General features: G+C 62.8%; 1 protein-coding gene across 1 annotated transcript; it reads right to left on the minus strand.

Annotated features, from left to right (window-relative positions):
- Nucleotides 1-14248: 14248 nt before the first annotated feature.
- LOC309408718 (PHD finger protein 7-like) lies at nucleotides 14249-19666 on the minus strand (the record flags this gene model as incomplete). The annotated part of the gene is made up of 7 exons (XM_082004619.1): nucleotides 14249-17640; nucleotides 17793-17906; nucleotides 18247-18396; nucleotides 18628-18752; nucleotides 19033-19122; nucleotides 19212-19303; nucleotides 19636-19666. The coding sequence occupies 7 exons, from the start codon at nucleotides 19664-19666 to the stop codon at nucleotides 17295-17297; spliced, it is 948 nt and encodes a 315-aa protein (XP_081860745.1). The 3' UTR covers nucleotides 14249-17294.
- Nucleotides 19667-20598: the final 932 nt, after the last annotated feature.

The raw sequence follows: 20598 nt of genomic DNA on the forward strand, positions 1-20598 counted from the left end.
TTTTTCCATGGCAATAAACTGCCTTTCTGAGTCTGCGAGAGCCTGTCCTGGGTGGGGTAGGAAACTGCAAGTGGCTGTGGGGCAGCTTTGGAGGCGGTGGGTGGGAGCGTTGGTCTGTTTGAGGGTCAAAGGGCTCTACAGAGGCTGGATCGGTGGGCCGAGGGTGGTCAAGCACTGGAACGGGCTGCCCAGGGACGTGCTTGGGTAACCGTCCCTGGAAGTACTTAAAAGACGTGTAGACGTGGTGCTTAGGGACACGGTTTAGTGGTGGACTTGGCCGTGCTAGGTCAGTGGTTGGACTCGATGATCTTAAGGGTCTCTTCCAACTAAATGATTCTATGACTCTAATTACCCTTCAATCATTGCTTATTCACCATTTGGTTACCGTTTGCTTTTCATTCGATCGTCAATTAATTACTGTTTGATCATCGCTCAATCATGTATGAAACCCTTTCAGTGAACACCATAACGATGACTTGTCTGAATAAATCACCTGTGACACCAGGACAAAAAACCAGACGGGCTCTGAGGCACAACCAGCGCAGGAAGGAAGGAATGCGAAATCCGGTGTTGGGGAATGCAGGTCCGCAATGCAATTCAGGACCAGGAGAGAAACCTGACACCGCGTGTCACCCTGACGCCCGTCTACAATACTAGCTGGCTGCCACTGCCGAGAGCGACGAGGGGCTTCCCAGGCTGCCTCTTCTGGAGTGCGGCGATCGATGGCTACAGGCTGTTCAGAAGGGACAGGCGAGGAAGGAAGGCAGAGGCGTTGCCCTCTGCGTCAAGAACTGGCTGGAGTGTGAAGAGCTGTTCTGAAGAACAGCTACAAGCAGGTCGAAAGCTTATGGGTGAGAATCAGGGACCGAGGCAGCAAAGGGAACCTGTGGTTGGTGTCTACTCCAGGCCGCCCGATCGAGGGGAGTCCGTTGATGAAGCCGCCTTACTCCAGCTACAGGAGGCATCGTGCTTATAGGCTGCGGGACTTCAACCCCCCGAGATCTGCTGGAAAAGTAGCATGGCGAGCCGTAGGCAGTCCAGGAGACTCCTGGAGTGCATGGAGGATAAATTCCTGGCCCAGGTAATAGACAGCCCTACCAGAGGGGATGCGATCCCTGGACCTGTTGTTCACCAACGCATGTGAGCTAGCTGGTGGCGTCAAGACTGGAGGCAGCCTGGGCTGCAGTGATCACGCACTGGTGGAGTTCGCAGTCCTGAGGGATATGGGGCAGGCAAAGAGTAAAGTCAGGAGCCTGAATTTTAGGAAAGCAACCTTCCAGCTCTTCAGGGTGTTAGTCAATAGGGCCCCCTGGGAAACTACGCACAGGGACAAGGGAGCAGGACAGAGCTGGCAGATCTTTAAGGTCGCTTTCCATAGAGCGCAAGAGCTGTCGATCCCCAGGCGTAAGAAATCAGGAAAGGAAGGCAAGAGGCCGGCATGGCTGAGTCAAGACCTGCTGGGCAAACTAGAAGGTGAGAAGGAAGGGCACAGGCAGTGGGAGCAGGGACAGGGATCCTGGGACGAGCACAGGGACGCTGCCCGCTTGTGTAGAGATGAGGTCAGGAAGGCCAGGGTGCGGCGGGAGCTGAAGTTGGAAAGGTCGAAAGGTCCTTTGACAGAAAAGGAAGGTCAAAGAAAGCGTACCCCCCATGACGAGCAAGGCTGGCAAACTGGTAACAACGGATGAGGAGAAGGTTTGGGAGTGCCTCGGAGCTCACATCGCAATCCCCCTGCAGAGCACCACCTGTTCTGGCCATGGCTAGAGCTTGCGTCTTCCCCATCACAGCCGTCAAGAAGAGAAGGGCAAAGTGCTGCCCTGAGTCCTCTTTTGGACCCTCCACACCTCCTTCCCTTGCTCATTGCCTCTTTGTTGGCAGAAAAGCCCATCAGGTCGCCCAGGCTCCCCTGCCTTCCTCAGGGAGGACAGCTGCTCCCTACGTTAAGGAATCGGCTTTCACGCTGCATCGAGGCTGACCAGGGAGGCACTTCCTGCGCACACCAGAAGACCACCGGTAGCTTGCCTGAAGAGCAGAGGCTTGTTCAGATCTGTACAGCCACCCCACGGGATTTCCTTCGTGCTCCGCTCACCAGTGTTCTTTGATTCGGCCGTCTAGCTCTCCGCCAGCTGCCACGGAGCTGTTCAGCAGTCCCTCTGCAACCAAAGCTTCCCTCCTGCCTCCACTACAAAGGTACTTGCTGGTCCCCAACAGGAGGGAAATCCTTTCAGGTGGCTGACATTTCCTTCAGGTGGCTGACATTTCCCAGGCTTGTGATTTTGGGGGATGAGCCATGAGGGCCATGCCGGCTAGGTGGGCACAGCCCACATTGCTGGGAGACGGGTGGCAGCGCCGCCTGGGCCGTGCTGTGCCGTGCCAGGCCGCGCTGCCGGGATCAGGGGCAGAGACCCCTGGTCCTGGCGGTGGGTGTGAGCTTCCCCGGGGAAACAGAGCAGGCTGCAGGGCCAGCGGGGCCCGAAGCACACGGCCGTGGCGCTGGGCAGCCGGCCAAGGCCAGCCCGCAAGGAGGGAGGTCTGGGGAAGGTGCTGCTGGCCGCCGGGGAGAGGACAACCCTCTGGGCCCAGCCCCTGGCGCTGCCGAGAGAGAGGGAGAGGAGGGGGAGGAGGAGGAGGAAGGCAAGAACTGACCATGGAATCCCCCAGTGCAGAGATTAACGGCCAACTTTATTGTGCCGCTGGAGGGGGATCAGGGCCAGCACTCGGGGATGGCGCACGGCTGCTCCCGCGGCGGCGTCCGGGCCGGCTGTAGGGGTTTTGGGCCCGACGTTGCAAGCGGGAGCGCTCGCGAGTCCGCACGGGCCCGGGGGTGCTGGAGCGGCTGCTGCTCTCCAGCGCTGGGGAGCCACAGGAGGACCCCGATGGCAGCTGGCTGGGGGTGCTGGGGCTGCTCCCGGTCTCTGCTGCTGGGGAGCTGCAGGAGGACCCCAGCGCAGCCTGGCTGGGGGTGCCGCTCTCAGCGCTTGCTGCTGGCGCACAGCTCCTCTCACGATGTCTTCTGGGCCGGCCGTAGGGGTTTTGGGCCCGATGGTGCAAGCGGGAGCGGTTTCTTATGCGGTCAGGCCCAGGGGAGCTGTTGTGGCTGCTGCCCTCAAGCACTTGGGAGCCCTGGGATGGCCCTAATGCCAGGTGGCTACCAGTGCTGCGGCTGCCGGTCTGTGGTGCTGGGGAGCCGCAGGAGGACCCCGATGGTGCCTGGCTGGGGGTGCTGGGGCTGCTGGTCTCTGGAGCTGGGGAGCCGTGGGACGGCCCCAGCGCAGCCTGGCTGGGGGTGCCGCTCTCAGCACTTGCTGCTGGCGCACGGCTCCTCTCACGGTGTCTCCTGGGCCGGCTGTAGGGGGTTTGGGCCCGACGTTGCAAGCGGGAGCGCTCTCGCACCCGCACGGGCCCCGGGGGGACGAAGAGGCTGCTTCCCTGAAGCAGTGGGGAGTCGCAGGAGGAGCCCGATGGTGCCTGGCTGCCAGCGCTGGGGCTGCTGGTCTCCGGTGCCAGGGAGCTGGAGGAAGGCCCTGATGCCGCCTGGCTGGCAGTACTGGGGCTGCTGGTCTCTAATGCCGTGGAGCCGTAGGAAAGCCCCAATCCTGGCTGGCTAGCGTTGCTGGAGCCGGCGAGCTCCGAGCTGGCACTGGAGGCTGGAAGGGGAAGCAGGAAGGTCAAGGCCACGGCCCCCCAGGCCTGGGGCAGGATAGGCCAGAGCGGCGCCTCCAGCCCTCCTGGAGCACAGAGGCTGTGCCAAGCCCACCCTGGGCACCCGCTGCCAGGCCTTGCCTGGCCCCCGGTCCCCACCCAGGGGCACCCGGCTGCTTTGCCACTTACCGGTGCCCAGGCCAGCGCAGCTGTCGCACTCCCAGCTGGCCATGCTGTTGCTCAAGTAGGAGCAGCGCCTGTGGGTGCCCTCGGCAGCGCAGGAGCGGCACAGCAGCAGTTGCCAGGGCCTGGGGAAGCAAACGGGTTCATGGCTGTGAGGACAAAGCGACCGCAGCACGTGACTGTCCGGCAGAGCCCTCGTTCTCAGTCCCTGTGCTTCGAGCCCTTGGCGAGACAGAGATCCCGTGCAGGGTCCCGGGGTGCAGCTTTGGCAACTCACCCCTCTTCGTCTGCCTGCTGCCTGCCTCCTGGACAGAGGCACTCCCTGGCATCGCAGCGCCTGTGCCTCTCATTCAGTGCTGCGTATGCATGGTTGTCCTCCCACGATGGCAGACTGATGGAGAAGGGAAAATTGGTGAGGCCCCGCTGGCCCGGCATAAGAGCAGGGTCTGGCTCTTCCCCCCGGCCCTGTTTCCAACTCCTCCGTGAAGCAGAAGGCCAGACTCACGGGACAGCCGAGGGCCAGGACTGCTGGGGCAGCCCCGGGCACGGCACGGTGCTTATACCATCCTGTCTTGTGAGCCGGGTGGAAGGACACAAACCTGAAGGGGATTTGGATGCCCATGGTGAGCATTTCCGAGAAAAAGAGGTCCTTATCCCTGCAGAGGGGGCACTGGAAACAAGAAATGCCAGCGCACGCAGCCTGTCCCTGCAGGAGAAACATCAGGAGCATAAGTGAGGCCCGGGTGCTGCTGAGCACCTGCCGTGACCGGGGGCGAGGGAAGGGCTCCTACCTGGATGCAGCCCCTGTGGAACCAGGCGTGTTTGCACGCTGGGCACACCATGGTGCCGTAGGACAGTCTGTCCCCGACAAGGTCCAGGCAGATGAGGCAGGTGGTGTTCTCCTCCGGAGCCGCCTGCACTGCCTGCTCTGGGCGGTGCTCCCAGCAGAAGGACCTGGGGGGAAGAGGAACGCAATGGGCACGGGGAGAAGCGCTGGTTTCATCCTGTGGTGGCGAGGAGGGGAGAGGAGGTACCTGTACTGAGGAAAGAACTGCGTGACGCATCCACCCTCCACAGAACAGGGGAGATGGAAGCTGCGGCCGCAGCCCATCTCCCAGCAGGTGATGGCGGCCCCGTTCTCGCCACAGACGAAGCAGCGCTGGAAAGAGCAGAGCAGCCCCCATCAGCGGCAGCCTCGGGGCCTCCACAGCCAGCCCCACAGCTCCGGGCAGGGCGCAGGATATGGCCGTGACTGGGTCACACCCCACAGTCCTGCCTGGCAGACGAGGCTCCTGTGCTGGAGCCTCCGTGGAGCTGCTGGGAGCAAGACGTTTGTCCCAGAGCTGGTTGGAAGGGCTGGGATTTCTTCGTCGGGGTCTGGGCTGTGCCCCGTCAAACCTCTGCTGGCACAAATGTCCCTGTACTTGTCGGGTCCTCACCTTCTGCGCTGCCCGGTCGACTGTACGTCGAACATCCTCAGGGAGAAATCCCATGAGTCCTACTTTCTTGACCCGTTGCTGATAAAGGTCGTTGGCAAAAAACTGCAGAAGAGAACAGACGAGGAGCGGATGAGGAGAGTGTGGCAGGGACTGCCTGTCAGGAAGCCGGAGGGAGCCCCGGAGGAACTCACCAGGCAAAACTTATGGGCACAGAGCCCTCGCTTCTCCACTTTGCGCCCGCAGATATCCGGGTCAGCCTCAGCCCGGCGACACAGCACGCATGCTGGAGGGGAGAAAGCAAATGCCACCGGGAATGAGCACCTCTGCGGGGCCGGGGGAAGCGTCACACAGGGATCGCCCCCGAGGGCCTGCTCTGTCCCTGCCTAGCCGGCTGACGCGCAGGGCGGGAGGCCTTGCAGAGGAGGGGGTCATTGCAGGCACGGGTGTCCCAGCAGGTGCCCACTGCCCAGCCTGGGCCTCGCTTGCTGAGGAAAGGAGGGGCCCTTGGCCCGGGGCGCTGGGGAGCTCCTGCCTCCCCGGCCGCCGCTCTCAGCCCCACGCTGACCAGCCCGACAGCCCCTCTGCCGGGCTGTGGGAGGGACACTTTGCTCTCACCCTGCTCCATCGAGTCAGGGGCCTTCTCCATCCTGCCTGACATGGCGCACGGCAACGGTGAGCGCTTGGAGAGTGCCCGTCCACCCTGTGCCAGGGTGTCTCCTCCAAATGCTCCTCTGCTGACTCTGGGGGAGAAGCGGGATGCAGGGGAGCTTGCAGCACAGGCCCAGAGCCCCGAGGTGCGGGGCCCCCCTCCTCCCTCGGTAGCCCCGCGCAAGCCCCGTCCCTCCCCTGCCCTCTCCTCACCTCGCCAGGTCGCACTGACGCACGGCCGGAGCCCAGCGCTCCCTTTTGTGGGCTTGGCCCCGCGGGTCACAGTGGCCTCTGTGACAGCAGCGCCGGGGGCCTGCGTGCGCCCCGGGGACGGGCAGGGACGCCGACGCCCTCGCCCTCCTGCCGCCTGCTCTGGCACGGCTCCCGCCTCACAGGGGTGGCTGTGAAGTGCCGAGGCGGGGTCCGAGCCCTCAGCGCCCACGGAAGCGGGGCGGCTGCTCGTGCAGCAAGTGCAGAGGCAAATGCCGGGTCCCCCGGGGCAGCCGTCGAGGGTGGCAGGGGTGGCCAAAAGGTGCCCTCCAGGGCTTTGCCACTCCGGGGCTCCAGCCCCGGCCATGGGACGTCTCTGCTCCTGCCCCCGGCACCGGGAGCACTGCCAGCAGGTTGAGGAAGGCGATAAGTCCTCTCAGCACCGCACCGCTACGGCTGCACCTGCAGCGCTGCCTCCGGTTCTGGGCTCCCCGCTACGGGGGACAGAAGCGACCATTGAGCCTGGCCTGGGCTCACGCATCCCAGCCGCTCAGATGCGGCGGGTGGCCGGGGCACAGCACAGGACCTCAGGACGGCACCTGAATACCGCAGGTGGCCCAACATCTTTCTCCTGAACTCCTTAACGCTTTGGCGATGCGCTGCCTCCAGAACAAAAAGCGGCGGAACCGCAAGCTGGGGAGTCGCGGCAGAAATGGCCTTTTTCCATGGCAATAAACTGCCTTTCTGAGTCTGCGAGAGCCTGTCCTGGGTGGGGTAGGAAACTGCAAGTGGCTGTGGGGCAGCTTTGGAGGCGGTGGGTGGGAGCGTTGGTCTGTTTGAGGGTCAAAGGGCTCTACAGAGGCTGGATCGGTGGGCCGAGGGTGGTCAAGCACTGGAACGGGCTGCCCAGGGACGTGCTTGGGTAACCGTCCCTGGAAGTACTTAAAAGACGTGTAGACGTGGTGCTTAGGGACACGGTTTAGTGGTGGACTTGGCCGTGCTAGGTCAGTGGTTGGACTCGATGATCTTAAGGGTCTCTTCCAACCTAAATGATTCTATGACTCTAATTACCCTTCAATCATTGCTTATTCACCATTTGGTTACCGTTTGCTTTTCATTCGATCGTCAATTAATTACTGTTTGATCATCGCTCAATCATGTATGAAACCCTTTCAGTGAACACCATAACGATGACTTGTCTGAATAAATCACCTGTGACACCAGGACAAAAACCAGACGGGCTCTGAGGCACAACCAGCGCAGGAAGGAAGGAATGCGAAATCCGGTGTTGGGGAATGCAGGTCCGCAATGCAATTCAGGACCAGGAGAGAAACCTGACACCGCGTGTCACCCCTGACGCCCGTCTACAATACTAGCTGGCTGCCACTGCCGAGAGCGACGAGGGGCTTCCCAGGCTGCCTCCTTCTGGAGTGCGGCGATCGATGGCTACAGGCTGTTCAGAAGGGACAGGCGAGGAAGGAAGGGCAGAGGCGTTGCCCTCTGCGTCAAGAACTGGCTGGAGTGTGAAGAGCTGTTTCTGAAGAACAGCTACAAGCAGGTCGAAAGCTTATGGGTGAGAATCAGGGACCGAGGCAGCAAAGGGAACCCTGTGGTTGGTGTCTACTCCAGGCCGCCCGATCGAGGGGAGTCCGTTGATGAAGCCGCCTTACTCCAGCTACAGGAGGCATCGTGCTTATAGGCTGCGGGACTTCAACCCCCCCGAGATCTGCTGGAAAAGTAGCATGGCGAGCCGTAGGCAGTCCAGGAGACTCCTGGAGTGCATGGAGGATAAATTCCTGGCCCAGGTAATAGACAGCCCTACCAGAGGGGATGCGATCCTGGACCTGTTGTTCACCAACGCATGTGAGCTAGCTGGTGGCGTCAAGACTGGAGGCAGCCTGGGCTGCAGTGATCACGCACTGGTGGAGTTCGCAGTCCTGAGGGATATGGGGCAGGCAAAGAGTAAAGTCAGGAGCCTGAATTTTAGGAAAGCAACCTTCCAGCTCTTCAGGGTGTTAGTCAATAGGGCCCCCTGGGAAACTACGCACAGGGACAAGGGAGCAGGACAGAGCTGGCAGATCTTTAAGGTCGCTTTCCATAGAGCGCAAGAGCTGTCGATCCCCAGGCGTAAGAAATCAGGAAAGGAAGGCAAGAGGCCGGCATGGCTGAGTCAAGACCTGCTGGGCAAACTAGAAGGTGAGAAGGAAGGGCACAGGCAGTGGGAGCAGGGACAGGGATCCTGGGACGAGCACAGGGACGCTGCCCGCTTGTGTAGAGATGAGGTCAGGAAGGCCAGGGTGCGGCGGGAGCTGAAGTTGGAAAGGTCGAAAGGTCCTTTGACAGAAAAGGAAGGTCAAAGAAAGCGTACCCCCCATGACGAGCAAGGCTGGCAAACTGGTAACAACGGATGAGGAGAAGGTTTGGGAGTGCCTCGGAGCTCACATCGCAATCCCCCTGCAGAGCACCACCTGTTCTGGCCATGGCTAGAGCTTGCGTCTTCCCCATCACAGCCGTCAAGAAGAGAAGGGCAAAGTGCTGCCCTGAGTCCTCTTTTGGACCCTCCACACCTCCTTCCCTTGCTCATTGCCTCTTTGTTGGCAGAAAAGCCCATCAGGTCGCCCAGGCTCCCCTGCCTTCCTCAGGGAGGACAGCTGCTCCCTACGTTAAGGAATCGGCTTTCACGCTGCATCGAGGCTGACCAGGGAGGCACTTCCTGCGCACACCAGAAGACCACCGGTAGCTTGCCTGAAGAGCAGAGGCTTGTTCAGATCTGTACAGCCACCCCACGGGATTTCCTTCGTGCTCCGCTCACCAGTGTTCTTTGATTCGGCCGTCTAGCTCTCCGCCAGCTGCCACGGAGCTGTTCAGCAGTCCCTCTGCAACCAAAGCTTCCCTCCTGCCTCCACTACAAAGGTACTTGCTGGTCCCCAACAGGAGGGAAATCCTTTCAGGTGGCTGACATTTCCTTCAGGTGGCTGACATTTCCCAGGCTTGTGATTTTGGGGGATGAGCCATGAGGGCCATGCCGGCTAGGTGGGCACAGCCCACATTGCTGGGAGACGGGTGGCAGCGCCGCCTGGGCCGTGCTGTGCCGTGCCAGGCCGCGCTGCCGGGATCAGGGGCAGAGACCCCTGGTCCTGGCGGTGGGTGTGAGCTTCCCCGGGGAAACAGAGCAGGCTGCAGGGCCAGCGGGGCCCGAAGCACACGGCCGTGGCGCTGGGCAGCCGGCCAAGGCCAGCCCGCAAGGAGGGAGGTCTGGGGAAGGTGCTGCTGGCCGCCGGGGAGAGGACAACCCTCTGGGCCCAGCCCCTGGCGCTGCCGAGAGAGAGGGAGAGGAGGGGGAGGAGGAGGAGGAAGGCAAGAACTGACCATGGAATCCCCCAGTGCAGAGATTAACGGCCAACTTTATTGTGCCGCTGGAGGGGGATCAGGGCCAGCACTCGGGGATGGCGCACGGCTGCTCCCGCGGCGGCGTCCGGGCCGGCTGTAGGGGTTTTGGGCCCGACGTTGCAAGCGGGAGCGCTCGCGAGTCCGCACGGGCCCGGGGGTGCTGGAGCGGCTGCTGCTCTCCAGCGCTGGGGAGCCACAGGAGGACCCCGATGGCAGCTGGCTGGGGGTGCTGGGGCTGCTCCCGGTCTCTGCTGCTGGGGAGCTGCAGGAGGACCCCAGCGCAGCCTGGCTGGGGGTGCCGCTCTCAGCGCTTGCTGCTGGCGCACAGCTCCTCTCACGATGTCTTCTGGCCGGCCGTAGGGGTTTTGGGCCCGATGGTGCAAGCGGGAGCGGTTTCTTATGCGGTCAGGCCCAGGGGAGCTGTTGGTGGCTGCTGCCCTCAAGCACTTGGGAGCCCTGGGATGGCCCTAATGCCAGGTGGCTACCAGTGCTGCGGCTGCTGGTCTGTGGTGCTGGGGAGCCGCAGGAGGACCCCGATGGTGCCTGGCTGGGGGTGCTGGGGCTGCTGGTCTCTGGAGCTGGGGAGCCGTGGGACGGCCCCAGCACAGCGTGGCTGGGGGTGCCGCTCTCAGCACTTGCTGCTGGCGCACGGCTCCTCTCACGGTGTCTCCTGGGCCGGCTGTAGGGGGTTTGGGCCCGACGTTGCAAGCGGGAGCACTCTCGCACCCGCACGGGCCCCGGGGGGACGAAGAGGCTGCTTCCCTGAAGCAGTGGGGAGTCGCAGGAGGAGCCCGATGGTGCCTGGCTGCCAGCGCTGGGGCTGCTGGTCTCCGGTGCCAGGGAGCTGGAGGAAGGCCCTGATGCCGCCTGGCTGGCAGTACTGGGGCTGCTGGTCTCTAATGCCGTGGAGCCGTAGGAAAGCCCCAATCCTGGCTGGCTAGCGTTGCTGGAGCCGGCGAGCTCCGAGCTGGCACTGGAGGCTGGAAGGGGAAGCAGGAAGGTCAAGGCCACGGCCCCCCAGGCCTGGGGCAGGATAGGCCAGAGCGGCGCCTCCAGCCCTCCTGGAGCACAGAGGCTGTGCCAAGCCCACCCTGGGCACCCGCTGCCAGGCCTTGCCTGGCCCCCGGTCCCCACCCAGGGGCACCCGGCTGCTTTGCCACTTACCGGTGCCCAGGCCAGCGCAGCTGTCGCACTCCCAGCTGGCCATGCTGTTGCTCAAGTAGGAGCAGCGCCTGTGGGTGCCCTCGGCAGCGCAGGAGCGGCACAGCAGCAGTTGCCAGGGCCTGGGGAAGCAAACGGGTTCATGGCTGTGAGGACAAAGCGACCGCAGCACGTGACTGTCCGGCAGAGCCCTCGTTCTCAGTCCCTGTGCTTCGAGCCCTTGGCGAGACAGAGATCCCGTGCAGGGTCCCGGGGTGCAGCTTTGGCAACTCACCCCTCTTCGTCTGCCTGCTGCCTGCCTCCTGGACAGAGGCACTCCCTGGCATCGCAGCGCCTGTGCCTCTCATTCAGTGCTGCGTATGCATGGTTGTCCTCCCACGATGGCAGACTGATGGAGAAGGGAAAATTGGTGAGGCCCCGCTGGCCCGGCATAAGAGCAGGGTCTGGCTCTTCCCCCCGGCCCTGTTTCCAACTCCTCCGTGAAGCAGAAGGCCAGACTCACGGGACAGCCGAGGGCCAGGACTGCTGGGGCAGCCCCGGGCACGGCACGGTGCTTATACCATCCTGTCTTGTGAGCCGGGTGGAAGGACACAAACCTGAAGGGGATTTGGATGCCCATGGTGAGCATTTCCGAGAAAAAGAGGTCCTTGTCCCTGCAGAGGGGGCACTGGAAACAAGAAATGCCAGCGCACGCAGCCTGTCCCTGCAGGAGAAACATCAGGAGCATAAGTGAGGCCCGGGTGCTGCTGAGCACCTGCCGTGCCCGGGGGCGAGGGAAGGGCTCCTACCTGGATGCAGCCCCTGTGGAACCAGGCGTGTTTGCACGCTGGGCACACCATGGTGCCGTAGGACAGTCTGTCCCCGACAAGGTCCAGGCAGATGAGGCAGGTGGTGTTCTCCTCCGGAGCCGCCTGCACTGCCTGCTCTGGGCGGTGCTCCCAGCAGAAGGACCTGGGGGGAAGAGGAACGCAATGGGCACGGGGAGAAGCGCTGGTTTCATCCTGTGGTGGCGAGGAGGGGAGAGGAGGTACCTGTACTGAGGAAAGAACTGCGTGACGCATCCACCCTCCACAGAACAGGGGAGATGGAAGCTGCGGCCGCAGCCCATCTCCCAGCAGGTGATGGCGGCCCCGTTCTCGCCACAGACGAAGCAGCGCTGGAAAGAGCAGAGCAGCCCCCATCAGCGGCAGCCTCGGGGCCTCCACAGCCAGCCCCACAGCTCCGGGCAGGGCGCAGGATATGGCCGTGACTGGGTCACACCCCACAGTCCTGCCTGGCAGACGAGGCTCCTGTGCTGGAGCCTCCGTGGAGCTGCTGGGAGCAAGACGTTTGTCCCAGAGCTGGTTGGAAGGGCTGGGATTTCTTCGTCGGGGTCTGGGCTGTGCCCCGTCAAACCTCTGCTGGCACAAATGTCCCTGTACTTGTCGGGTCCTCACCTTCTGCGCTGCCCGGTCGACTGTACGTCGAACATCCTCAGGGAGAAATCCCGTGAGTCCTACTTTCTTGACCCGTTGCTGATAAAGGTCGTTGGCAAAAAACTGCAGAAGAGAACAGACGAGGAGCGGATGAGGAGAGTGTGGCAGGGACTGCCTGTCAGGAAGCCGGAGGGAGCCCCGGAGGAACTCACCAGGCAAAACTTATGGGCACAGAGCCCTCGCTTCTCCACTTTGCGCCCGCAGATATCCGGGTCAGCCTCAGCCCGGCGACACAGCACACATGCTGGAGGGGAGAAAGCAAATGCCACCGGGAATGAGCACCTCTGCGGGGCCGGGGGAAGCGTCACACAGGGATCGCCCCCGAGGGCCTGCTCTGTCCCTGCCTAGCCGGCTGACGCGCAGGGCGGGAGGCCTTGCAGAGGAGGGGGTCATTGCAGGCACGGGTGTCCCAGCAGGTGCCCACTGCCCAGCCTGGGCCTCGCTTGCTGAGGAAAGGAGGGGCCCTTGGCCCAGGGCGCTGGGGAGCTCCTGCCTCCCTGGCCGCCGCTCTCGGCCCCACGCTGACCAGCCCGACAGCCCCTCTGCCGGGCTGTGGGAGGGACACTTTGCTCTCACCCTGCTCCAGCGAGTCGGGGGCCTTCTCCATCCTGCCTGACATGGTGCACGGCAACGGTGAGCGCTTGGAGAGTGCCCGTCCACCCTGTGCCAGGGTGTCTCCTCCAAATGCTCCTCTGCTGACTCTGGGGGAGAAGCGGGATGCAGGGGAGCTTGCAGCACAGGCCCAGAGCCCCGAGGTGCGGGGCCCCCCTCCTCCCTCGGTAGCCCCGCACAAGCCCCGTCCCTCCCCTGCCCTCTCCTCACCTCGCCAGGTCGCACTGACGCACGGCCGGAGCCCAGCGCTCCCTTTTGTGGGCTTGGCCCCGCGGGTCACAGTGGCCTCTGTGACAGCAGCGCCGGGGGCCTGCGTGCGCCCCGGGGACGGGCAGGGACGCCGACGCCCTCGCCCTCCTGCCGCCTGCTCTGGCACGGCCCCCGCCTCACAGGGGTGGCTGTGAAGTGCCGAGGCGGGGTCCGAGCCCTCAGCGCCCACGGAAGCGGGGCGGCTGCTCGTGCAGCAAGTGCAGAGGCAAATGCCGGGTCACCCGGGGCAGCCGTCGAGGGTGGCAGGGGTGGCCAAAAGGTGCCCTCCAGGGCTTTGCCACTCCGGGGCTCCAGCCCCGGCCATGGGACGTCTCTGCTCCTGCCCCCGGCACCGGGAGCACTGCCAGCAGGTTGAGGAAGGCGATAAGTCCTCTCAGCACCGCACCGCTACGGCTGCACCTGCAGCGCTGCCTCCGGTTCTGGGCTCCCCGCTACGGGGGACAGAAGCGACCATTGAGCCTGGCCTGGGCTCACGCATCCCAGCCGCTCAGATGCGGCGGGTGGCCGGGGCACAGCACAGGACCTCAGGACGGCACCTGAATACCGCAGGTGGCCCAACATCTTTCTCCTGAACTCCTTAACGCTTTGGCGATGCGCTGCCTCCAGAACAAAAAGCGGCGGAACCGCAAGCTGGGGAGTCGCGGCAGAAATGGCCTTTTTCCATTGCAATAAACTGCCTTTCTGAGTCTGCGAGAGCCTGTCCTGGGTGGGGTAGGAAACTGCAAGTGGCTGTGGGGCAGCTTTGGAGGCGGTGGGTGGGAGCGTTGGTCCGTTTGAGGGTCAAAGGGCTCTACAGAGGCTGGATCGGTGGGCCGAGGGTGGTCAAGCACTGGAACGGGCTGCCCAGGGACGTGCTTGGGTAACCGTCCCTGGAAGTACTTAAAAGACGTGTAGACGTGGTGCTTAGGGACACGGTTTAGTGGTGGACTTGGCCGTGCTAGGTCAGTGGTTGGACTCGATGATCTTAAGGGTCTCTTCCAACCTAAATGATTCTATGACTCTAATTACCCTTCAATCATTGCTTATTCACCATTTGGTTACCATTTGCTTTTCAGTCGATCGTCAATTAATTACTGTTTGATCATCGCTCAATCATGTATGAAACCCTTTCAGTGAACACCATAACGATGACTTGTCTGAATAAATCACCTGTGACACCAGGACAAAAACCAGACGGGCTCTGAGGCACAACCAGCGCAGGAAGGAAGGAAGGCGAAATCCGGTGTTGGGGAATGCAGGTCCGCAATGCAATTCAGGACCAGGAGAGAAACCTGACACCGCGTGTCACCCCTGACGCCCGTCTACAATACTAGCTGGCTGCCACTGCCGAGAGCGACGAGGGGCTTCCCAGGCTGCCTCCTTCTGGAGTGCGGCGATCGATGGCTACAGGCTGTTCAGAAGGGACAGGCGAGGAAGGAAGGGCAGAGGCGTTGCCCTCTGCGTCAAGAACTGGCTGGAGTGTGAAGAGCTGTTTCTGAAGAACAGCTACAAGCAGGTCGAAAGCTTATGGGTGAGAATCAGGGACCGAGGCAGCAAAGGGAACCCTGTGGTTGGTGTCTACTCCAGGCCGCCCGATCGAGGGGAGTCCGTTGATGAAGCCGCCTTACTCCAGCTACAGGAGGCATCGTGCTTATAGGCTGCGGGACTTCAACCCCCCCGAGATCTGCTGGAAAAGTAGCATGGCGAGCCGTAGGCAGTCCAGGAGACTCCTGGAGTGCATGGAGGATAAATTCCTGGCCCAGGTAATAGACAGCCCTACCAGAGGGGATGCGATCCTGGACCTGTTGTTCACCAACGCATGTGAGCTAGCTGGTGGCGTCAAGACTGGAGGCAGCCTGGGCTGCAGTGATCACGCACTGGTGGAGTTCGCAGTCCTGAGGGATATGGGGCAGGCAAAGAGTAAAGTCAGGAGCCTGAATTTTAGGAAAGCAACCTTCCAGCTCTTCAGGGTGTTAGTCAATAGGGCCCCCTGGGAAACTACGCACAGGGACAAGGGAGCAGGACAGAGCTGGCAGATCTTTAAGGTCGCTTTCCATAGAGCGCAAGAGCTGTCGATCCCCAGGCGTAAGAAATCAGGAAAGGAAGGCAAGAGGCCGGCATGGCTGAGTCAAGACCTGCTGGGCAAACTAGAAGGTGAGAAGGAAGGGCACAGGCAGTGGGAGCAGGGACAGGGATCCTGGGACGAGCACAGGGACGCTGCCCGCTTGTGTAGAGATGAGGTCAGGAAGGCCAGGGTGCGGCGGGAGCTGAAGTTGGAAAGGTCGAAAGGTCCTTTGACAGAAAAGGAAGGTCAAAGAAAGCGTACCCCCCATGACGAGCAAGGCTGGCAAACTGGTAACAACGGATGAGGAGAAGGTTTGGGAGTGCCTCGGAGCTCACATCGCAATCCCCCTGCAGAGCACCACCTGTTCTGGCCATGGCTAGAGCTTGCGTCTTCCCCATCACAGCCGTCAAGAAGAGAAGGGCAAAGTGCTGCCCTGAGTCCTCTTTTGGACCCTCCACACCTCCTTCCCTTGCTCATTGCCTCTTTGTTGGCAGAAAAGCCCATCAGGTCGCCCAGGCTCCCCTGCCTTCCTCAGGGAGGACAGCTGCTCCCTACGTTAAGGAATCGGCTTTCACGCTGCATCGAGGCTGACCAGGGAGGCACTTCCTGCGCACACCAGAAGACCACCGGTAGCTTGCCTGAAGAGCAGAGGCTTGTTCAGATCTGTACAGCCACCCCACGGGATTTCCTTCGTGCTCCGCTCACCAGTGTTCTTTGATTCGGCCGTCTAGCTCTCCGCCAGCTGCCACGGAGCTGTTCAGCAGTCCCTCTGCAACCAAAGCTTCCCTCCTGCCTCCACTACAAAGGTACTTGCTGGTCCCCAACAGGAGGGAAATCCTTTCAGGTGGCTGACATTTCCTTCAGGTGGCTGACATTTCCCAGGCTTGTGATTTTGGGGGATGAGCCATGAGGGCCATGCCGGCTAGGTGGGCACAGCCCACATTGCTGGGAGACGGGTGGCAGCGCCGCCTGGGCCGTGCTGTGCCGTGCCAGGCCGCGCTGCCGGGATCAGGGGCAGAGACCCCTGGTCCTGGCGGTGGGTGTGAGCTTCCCCGGGGAAACAGAGCAGGCTGCAGGGCCAGCGGGGCCCGAAGCACACGGCCGTGGCGCTGGGCAGCCGGCCAAGGCCAGCCCGCAAGGAGGGAGGTCTGGGGAAGGTGCTGCTGGCCGCCGGGGAGAGGACAACCCTCTGGGCCCAGCCCCTGGCGCTGCCGAGAGAGAGGGAGAGGAGGGGGAGGAGGAGGAGGAAGGCAAGAACTGACCATGGAATCCCCCAGTGCAGAGATTAACGGCCAACTTTATTGTGCCGCTGGAGGGGGATCAGGGCCAGCACTCGGGGATGGCGCACGGCTGCTCCCGCAGCGGCGTCCGGGCCGGCTGTAGGGGTTTTGGGCCCGATGTTGCAAGCGGGAGCGCTCGCGAGTCCGCACGGGCCCGGGGGTGCTGGAGCGGCTGCTGCTCTCCAGCGCTGGGGAGCCACAGGAGGACCCCGATGGCAGCTGGCTGGGGGTGCTGGGGCTGCTCCCGGTCTCTGCTGCTGGGGAGCTGCAGGAGGACCCCAGCGCAGCCTGGCTGGGGGTGCCGCTCTCAGCGCTTGCTGCTGGCGCACAGCTCCTCTCACGATGTCTTCTGGGCCGGCCGTAGGGGTTTTGGGCCCGATGGTGCAAGCGGGAGCGGTTTCTTATGCGGTCAGGCCCAGGGGAGCTGTTGTGGCTGCTGCCCTCAAGCACTTGGGAGCCCTGGGATGGCCCTAATGCCAGGTGGCTACCAGTGCTGCGGCTGCCGGTCTGTGGTGCTGGGGAGCCGCAGGAGGACCCCGATGGTGCCTGGCTGGGGGTGCTGGGGCTGCTGGTCTCTGGAGCTGGGGAGCCGTGGGACGGCCCCAGCGCAGCCTGGCTGGGGGTGCCGCTCTCAGCACTTGCTGCTGGCGCACGGCTCCTCTCACGGTGTCTCCTGGGCCGGCTGTAGGGGGTTTGGGCCCAACGTTGCAAGCGGGAGCGCTCTCGCACCCGCACGGGCCCCGGGGGGACGAAGAGGCTGCTTCCCTGAAGCAGTGGGGAGTCGCAGGAGGAGCCCGATGGTGCCTGGCTGCCAGCGCTGGGGCTGCTGGTCTCCGGTGCCAGGGAGCTGGAGGAAGGCCCTGATGCCGCCTGGCTGGCAGTACTGGGGCTGCTGGTCTCTAATGCCGTGGAGCCGTAGGAAAGCCCCAATCCTGGCTGGCTAGCGTTGCTGGAGCCGGCGAGCTCCGAGCTGGCACTGGAGGCTGGAAGGGGAAGCAGGAAGGTCAAGGCCACGGCCCCCCAGGCCTGGGGCAGGATAGGCCAGAGCGGCGCCTCCAGCCCTCCTGGAGCACAGAGGCTGTGCCAAGCCCACCCTGGGCACCCGCTGCCAGGCCTTGCCTGGCCCCCGGTCCCCACCCAGGGGCACCCGGCTGCTTTGCCACTTACCGGTGCCCAGGCCAGCGCAGCTGTCGCACTCCCAGCTGGCCATGCTGTTGCTCAAGTAGGAGCAGCGCCTGTGGGTGCCCTCGGCAGCGCAGGAGCGGCACAGCAGCAGTTGCCAGGGCCTGGGGAAGCAAACGGGTTCATGGCTGTGAGGACAAAGCGACCGCAGCACGTGACTGTCCGGCAGAGCCCTCGTTCTCAGTCCCTGTGCTTCGAGCCCTTGGCGAGACAGAGATCCCGTGCAGGGTCCCGGGGTGCAGCTTTGGCAACTCACCCCTCTTCGTCTGCCTGCTGCCTGCCTCCTGGACAGAGGCACTCCCTGGCATCGCAGCGCCTGTGCCTCTCATATAATTGTTCGTAGGCACCATTTTCCTCCCATGATGGGCCCCTTTTGGCAAAAAAACAGAAAATTGGTGGGCCTCTGCTGGCCTGGCAAAAGGCAGATGCAGGGCGTGCCTGCTTTTCCCCCCAGCCCCGTTTCCAAGTCCTCCATGAAGCAGAAGGACAGACTCATGGGACAGCTGAGAGCCAGGGCTGCTGGGGCAGCCCTGGGCACAGCACGGTGCTTGTACCCTCCTGTCTTGTGAGCCGGGCGGAAGGACACAAACCTGGAGGGGATTCGGATCCCCATGGTGAGCATTTCCATCAGAAATCGATACTCATTTTTACAATGAGGGCAGCAGAAGCAGGAGAAGCCAACATGGAGAGCCTGACTCTGGATGCAGCACCTGTGGAACCAGGCGTGTTTGCACGCTGGGCACACTATGGTGCCGTAGGATGGTCTGTCCCCAACAAGGTCCAGGCAGATGAGGCAGGTGGTGTTCTCCTCCGGAGTCGCCTGCACTGCCTGCTCTGGGCGGTGCTCCCAGCAGAAGGACCTGAGGGAAGAGGAAAGCAATGGGTGAGGGGAGAAGCGCTGGCTGTGTCCCCCGCTGGCAGCAAGAAGGGTAGAGGAGGTGTAAAGAAGACCATGACCTTGTGCGGCTCTGAGACTGCCTGTGACCAGCCACTTGGAAGTTTCACTGTGGGTTCCTTTCTGGCTTGGCTGATTCTGTCAGAGAGGGGACTGAAGGCAAGGAGCCTCCCTCACGATGACTAGCTAGTCTTACCTGTACAGCCCAAAGAACTGGGTGACACATCCACCCTCCACGGAACAGGGGAGATGGAAGCTGCGGCCGCAGCCCATCTCCCGGCAGGTGATGGCGGCCCCGCTCTCGCCACAGACGAAGCAGCGCTGGAAAGAGCACAGCAGCCCTCATCAGCGGCAGCCTCGGGGCCTCCACAGCCAGCCCCACAGCTCCGGGCAGGGCGCAGGATGTGGCCGTGACTCGGTCACACCCCACAGTCCCGCCTGGCAGATGAGGCTCCTGTGCTGGAGCCTCCGTGGAGCTGCTGGGAGCAAGACGTTTGTCCCAGAGCTGATTGGAAGGGCTGGGATTTCTTCCTCGGGGTCTGGGCTGAGCCCCGTCAAACCTCTGCTGGCACAAATGTCCCTGTACTTGTCAGGTCCTCACCTTCTGCGCTGCCCGGTCGACTGTACGTCGAACATCCTCAGGGCTAACCCCATTCCTACTCCCATACTGAATAATCCCATTGCCAAAAAACTGCAGAAGAGAACAGACGAGGAGCGGATGAGGAGAGTGTGGCAGGGACTGCCTGTCGGGAAGCCGGAGGGAGCCCCAGAGGAACTCACCAGGCAAAACACATGGGCACAGAGCCCTCGCATCTCCAGTTTCCGCCCGCAGATATCCGGGTCAGCCTCAGCCTGGCGACACAGCACGCATGCTGGAGGGAAGAGAGCAAATGCCACCGGGAATGAGCACCTCTGCAGGGCCGGGGGAAGTGTCACACAGGGATCGCCCCCGAGGGCCTGCTCTGTCCCTGCCTAGCCGGCTGACGCGCAGGGCGGGAGGCCTTGCAGAGGAGGGGGTCATTGCAGGCACGGGTGTTCCAGCAGGTGCCCACTGCCCAGCCTGGGCCTCGCTTGCTGAGGAAAGGAGGGGCCCTTGGCCCGGGGCGCTGGGGAGCTCCTGCCTCCCTGGCCGCCGCTCTCGGCCCCACGCTGACCAGCCCGACAGCCCCTCTGCCGGGCTGTGGGAGGGACACTTTGCTCTCACCCTGCTCCATCGAGTCGGGGGCCTTCTCCATCCCGCCTGACATGGCGCACGGCAACGGTGAGCGCTTGGAGAGTGCCCGTCCACCCTGTGCCAGGGTGTCTCCTCCAAATGCTCCTCTGCTGACTCTGGGGGAGAAGCGGGATGCAGGGGAGCTTGTAGCACAGGCCCAGAGCCCCAAGGTGCGGGGTCCCCCTCCTCCCTCGGCGGCCCCGCGCAAGCCCCGTCCCTCCCCTGCCCTCTCCTCACCTTGCCAGGTCGCACTGACGCACGGCCGGAGCCCAGCGCTCCCTTTTGTGGGCTTGGCCCCGCGGGTCACAGTGGCCTCTGTGACAGCAGCGCCGGGGGCCTGCGTGCGCCCTGGGGATGGGCAGGGACGCCCTCGCCCACCTGCCGCCTGCTGTTCCTTGGCGACAGGGAAAATCCAACTGGGCACCCTGCGCCAGGGTAGCCTGCTTGAGCAGCTGCTTAGACTAAATGGTCTCAAGAGTTGTCTTCCCGCATGAGGTACAGTGTTATTTGCCTCTGCATGTGTTTCCTGCTCAGGGGTGCTGAATATAGCAGTAGTGGGGTTGGTTTATAGACTTCAGTTTGGCATTTTCTAAGGAATATTAGAAGGCAAAATCCCCAGCTCCTGCACAAAACAGGAGTCCAAACAGAGTGAGACATCGGGCCAAGGAAGCACAGAGGCTGGCAAGGCAGGCATAAAAGGCATTGAGGGAAGGTGGAGAGGAGAAGGGGAAAGAGACAGACTGGACAAAACTCACCTTTTCCAACAGACTGGTGGGAGCTCCCACACTTGATGGGCCATCCCCTGTGGTCCAGCCCCTGAGGTCTGGCCAGCCTCAGGGACAGGTCAGCATTTGCCCTGGGGAGCTTCCTGGGGGGCTCTGGCACACACTAGTGAGTTGCCACTAACCCTAGGGTCTGCCCAGATGAGACACTGCAGCCTTTTGCACCAGGATG

The sequence above is a fragment of the Phaethon aethereus genome (genome assembly GCF_964289735.1).
Source record: "Phaethon aethereus genome assembly, chromosome: 11".
In the NCBI taxonomy this organism is placed as follows: Eukaryota; Metazoa; Chordata; class Aves; order Phaethontiformes; family Phaethontidae; genus Phaethon; species Phaethon aethereus.